We start from the raw sequence: 4,962 nt of genomic DNA, 5'->3' as shown, positions 1-4,962 counted from the left end.
GATAATCCCACACCTTGTGTTTCTTACTGTCATTTTAAACAGCTTGATGTGTTTTTACTCAGTTGATGAGTCAGAAAAATACTTAAAACTTTTGTAACAATAAAAATGGTAAGCATTTCACACATTGTGTTAATAACATAGAGATCACCTGTCAGAATTTATGCCTTAAATAGGTTTATAAACATTACAGGGAATTAGGGGAAATAATTTTATTTCAATGAACAAAATACATTCGTATATTCATGGAAATGTATGGTAACACTGCCGCTAATGATCGAGTCAGTTGAGACTGGAATGGATACTTAGTTTTCTTTTGATTTCCATGGGAAGTTCCTATACAATATTTGATAGATTAATTAATCTCAAAGGAAGGGCATCTCAGTGCCTCCCAAACCATTATATTTCTGTTTTGAATTATATGATATGATTATATGAATTACATGATCTGGAAATTTCTTCGCTTCATTTAACCCCGAACATGAATCCTCTGTTCCTATTTCTTTCTGCCATTTCTGTATTCATGATGGTTAAAGAGTAAATGTATCCAATCTCTCATTTGCAGGCCTGTCCTTTATAAACATAAAAATGACTATTATGTGTTTCCATGGAACTCCCCCTTGTAAAGAATGCTACTGACATTTGTTGACATTTCTCTTTGTAAGCCTTTTATAAGGGGAAGAGATTAATATACACAGATATGAATGTTGTCCTCATTTCATCTGAATGGCACTATCCTCTGCATCAAAACAGGAACGGAAAGGGCTTTATTTCTGTTCTGTTTAGCCGGTCCCAAATGTCTATTATCAGGGTCTGAATTTTTCATCATTTCTTACAATCTCACTGGTTACGGTATTCCTAGGTAGGCATTGTTATTCTATCATGTGATAAAGATGAAATACAGATACTTATTCTCGTTTCAAATACAATTTTAGAACCCAAGGGAAATTTAGATTTGATACTTAGACTGCTCTTTGGATGGCAGAGGGTGCCGAATCCAAAAAGATCAAGTATAAATCGCCCAAGTTTGCACGGTGTCCCAAGGGACAGGAACTATTCCTCAGGAATACCGTTGCCAGTCCAGTGCTGTTTTCCTAACTGCCTCCTTTAGATTAAAAAACACTTGTAATACATTGAAGAAGCTATGATGAATATGGGGCACCTGGGCGGCTCAGTCAGCTGAGCGACTGACTTCAGCTCAGGTCAGGATCTTATGGTTTGTGGTTTCAAGCCCCGTGTCAGGCTCTGTGCGGAAGCAGGAGCCTGCTTCAGGTTCTCTGTTCCCCATCTCTTTCTGCTCCTCCCCTTTTTGTGTTCTGTCTCTCTGTCTCAAAATAAATAAACATTAAATTATTTTAAAAGAAGCAATTTTGTGTATGCTAATTAACATTGCAAAAATAAAATGTACTTTTAAATTTCTTACACAGGTTACAACTGACCAGTGAAAGTCTATGTATTTTTCTTAGCCCCTCGACCTTTTAGGTATTGTTCCTCTTCTTCCATTGCCCCCAAGATGCTGTGTGTTATCTTTGCATAGAAAAAGTCAGCTCTCTCAGGGTTATACCACACAGATGTGGTTCTCTGGTTTCTTTGTGGTATCTGAATGTTTCTTCCTGACGTCCATGGCACATGACTGGTATTTGACCATCGGTAAGCCCTTGTTGCATGCCCTCATTATGTCCCAGAGGGTCTCTGTGCAGCTGGTTGTAGGCCCTTATGGCATGGCTCTTCTAAGGAGCATGACCTATATAACATTGACTTTTTGCTTACCCTTGTGTGGTCCAAATATCATCAATCATTTTTTCTGTGATATTTCCCTTCTGCTTTCTCTTACATGTGCAGACACTTCCGTGACACAACTTACATTTTTCTTTTTGGCTGGATCTATAGGAATCCTCAGTGGCCTGATCATGATGGTCTCCCATGTTTGCATCCTGGTGGCCATCTGGAAGAAGACTGCTCATGGGAGGCAGAATGCTTTCTCCACCTGCTCCTCTCACCTGGTAGTTGTCTCCATCCTGTATGGGACTCTTTTCTTTATCTCTGTTCGACCTGGCTCAAGTCCCTCCCTGGATATCAATAAAGTGATTTCTCTGTTGTATACTGTGGTGATGCCCATGTTGAACCCCCTCGTCTACAGCTTGGGGAATAAGGAGGTAAGATATACATTTGGGACGAAGTTTGAAAGGAAAACTTCTCCAGCAGTTTTGGTAATTAGAACTCTGTTGTGTTGTATCTTAGACGTTGGTTTATAACATGTAAAAGAACACTGGGCTGAGAACTAGAAGTTCCCTTTATTCCTGAGTACTTACCAGGTTGCTTATAGACTACTTATATTTTTTTCATCAGTCTTCTCCATTCCCCTTCCATAAAGTGAAGGGGAATACAAAATAATTTACAGATATAGTAAAGGTACAAATGTACTATATGCCAACAGAAAGTACAGAGGAACATTTATATAGTCTCAATGTGGGAGGACATTTATTCCAGATTAGAAGAGCAAATTTTGTAAGAGAAAGGTCAACAGTGTTCATTAATAAAGGTTCATACACTTTGTTCTGTTGAACAATGGAAAGTGAGAGGGCTTTTGCAAAGTAGGTGACTTACAATAAGGTAATGTCCCGATGAGAAAGTCCTGAACCCAAACGTACGTGTGTATGACACACAGTAGAGACATGGACCAATAAATGGCTGGATGAGCAATGGGTACAGCAGGAAATGGGAATGGCCAAAAATATAAATATACTAAAAATTGCTGAACTTCACAATGGCTGGGAAAAATGAAATCACAATGACAAGACAGTGTTTCTTTTTCATTTGTCACGTTAGCAGACATCACAACGATTTGTGCAATGCTGGTAAGGTTGCCCACGAATGTTGACCACGACATTACACTTAGCGACAGTGGCTAAGTATAGAACAGCTACATTTTCAGAAAGTAATTTGATGATTTCGGTTAAAATTCACATACTCGTTGACCTGGCTCTCTTACATTTGGAAATCTGTGCTGTCGCAATATCAACACCAGACATAAATGCTGCAACATCATTTGTGGGGGGGGTGGGGAGGGGAAGGAAACAACCTCAATTTGTATCATCAGGAGAAACATACATTCTCTCCTTGAAGTGTTGGGTGGCTAATTATTAAAAAAAGTAAATTAAATATTAATGTTTTGGTTCGGAGGAAATGTCCTGATACAATCACTGATAGATAAGAAAAAAAAATCAAGTCAAGCCTTAATCTGTAGAACCGATCACAGTTTGTGTGGGTTTGCAACTTCCTGGGGAGCTTCCACTGAAATCCACAACCGGCCCCCATCACCAAAGGCAGGGAGAGACCAAAGAGAGAAGCAGGCCACTCCGGAATGGTAGGGAGCAGGTTGACCAGACAAGAGAACTTACTTGCGAGGTTGTCCTGGGCGCAGCAGTAAGACCATAGCCCTTCTGCCTCCTGCCCAATCTTGAAAGATTAGATAGAGGCAGTCACACATGCCGTCCAGAGCGTCCAAGAACACATCACTGTCTCAAGGCTGTGTCCTTGGGGCAGCTTTTGGGAGCCGAGAAGGCAGGCAGAATGCACGTTCCAAGGGCAGGGTCTGGGAGAGGAGCCTCCAGTTGCCAGGGTCCAGATCACAGATCAACCAGAGGTCAGATCTTCTCGTTGACCAACCCCCCAACATGTAAACAAAGGTGAACAAGGGGGGGGGGGTAAAACCCACCTCATGTGTAAAAGACATTGGTGTGTGCCTATGGACATGATCATAGAGAGAATTGTGCAAAGTCACTGGCCATGCTGTTAACATTGGTTACTTTAGTAACATGGCATTGAAAGGAGCCACAGAGAGTGGGGGTGCTTCATGCTTGTCTGAGTGGTCGGACTTGTTTTGCAACAAATATGCTCAATTTCATAACTAAAATTTACTCTTGAAAAGCTGCCATCTGTGTCAAAACTGAATGAATGAATAAGTGAATGAATGAAAATAGCCATAAGTAAATAGATTTAGGCAGATGGACTCAATGACTTCTGGTGAAGCTATTTCTCCATCCTAACACTCTCTGGTTTAATGAAACACTATTACCTACTGGTGACTGAAATCTTTGTCAAAAACTAAGTAAAAGCGAGAGATTCTTAGCAACTCTCTGCTCCCATCTCACTTTTTCCCTCTGAGGACCTGTGTCTCCCCTCATCCCTCACCCTTCACCCCAGAATCTGTCATTTTTATACAAGGTGGTATGTTTTCTCCTGATTAAACACTTTGAAATGATAAAAAAAATGCTGAATTCAAAATGGCACAATGCAAATGATGCAATTTGAAAAGTAAACTACTAGTGAATTAATTATTAATATTCAGGTAAATTTTATAGTTTTTGTAGCACAGCATTTCATACAAAGAATGTATGCTTCTCCTAGTGATACCCCTTCAGCTGGTTTCCTTTTATTCTCCCTACAAACGATGTTGCCACATGTGTATCTGAGATTTATATTTCTGTAGCACAGATTTCCAAATGTAAGAGAGCTAGGTCCCAGATTATGAATGAGTAACTTTGTCAGTTGTTGGGGGCGCCGGGGTGGCTGGGTCGGTTGAGCGTCCGACTTCGGCTCAGGTCATGATCTCACAGCTCGTGAGATGGAGCCCCGCGTCAGGCTCTGTGCTGACAGCTCGGAGCCTGGAGCCTGCTTCAGATTCTGTGCCTCCCTCTCTCTGCCCCAACCCACTCACATTCTGTCTCTGTCCCTCTCAAAAATAAATAAACATCATTAAAAAAATTATAATTTGTTAGTTGCCAGTTTTGTGACATTTCCCAGCACCATTTTACTAAGACTTGATAAAACTTGGGCTTAGGTGAGCCAAAGGGAAATGTATTTTCATCTAGAAAGATCAACACTTTCTTCCCGGTCACACTTTGCCTTAAAATGACTCTATCCTGCGTCTTCATTATATGACAGGTGTCAGATCTGTCACCT

The 4,962-nt window shown here is 40.6% G+C and overlaps 1 protein-coding gene across 1 annotated transcript in view; it reads left to right on the top strand.

The window, feature by feature from the left end:
- LOC125911320 (olfactory receptor 5G3-like) overlaps positions 1–3,435 on the top strand; it is a 5,619-nt gene extending 2,184 nt beyond the window's left edge. The window contains 3 exon segments of the mRNA XM_049615201.1: positions 1,480–1,530; positions 1,532–2,153; positions 3,286–3,435. Coding sequence (XP_049471158.1) covers positions 1,480–1,530; positions 1,532–2,153; positions 3,286–3,435 — 823 coding nt within the window.
- The last annotated feature ends 1,527 nt before the right edge of the window (positions 3,436–4,962 follow it).

Source organism: Panthera uncia, chromosome D1 (assembly GCF_023721935.1).
Source record: "Panthera uncia isolate 11264 chromosome D1, Puncia_PCG_1.0, whole genome shotgun sequence".
Lineage (NCBI taxonomy): Eukaryota > Metazoa > Chordata > Mammalia > Carnivora > Felidae > Panthera > Panthera uncia.
The sequence above is the reverse complement of the archived record's forward strand: the minus strand, read 5'-3'. Positions and strand labels throughout refer to the sequence as shown.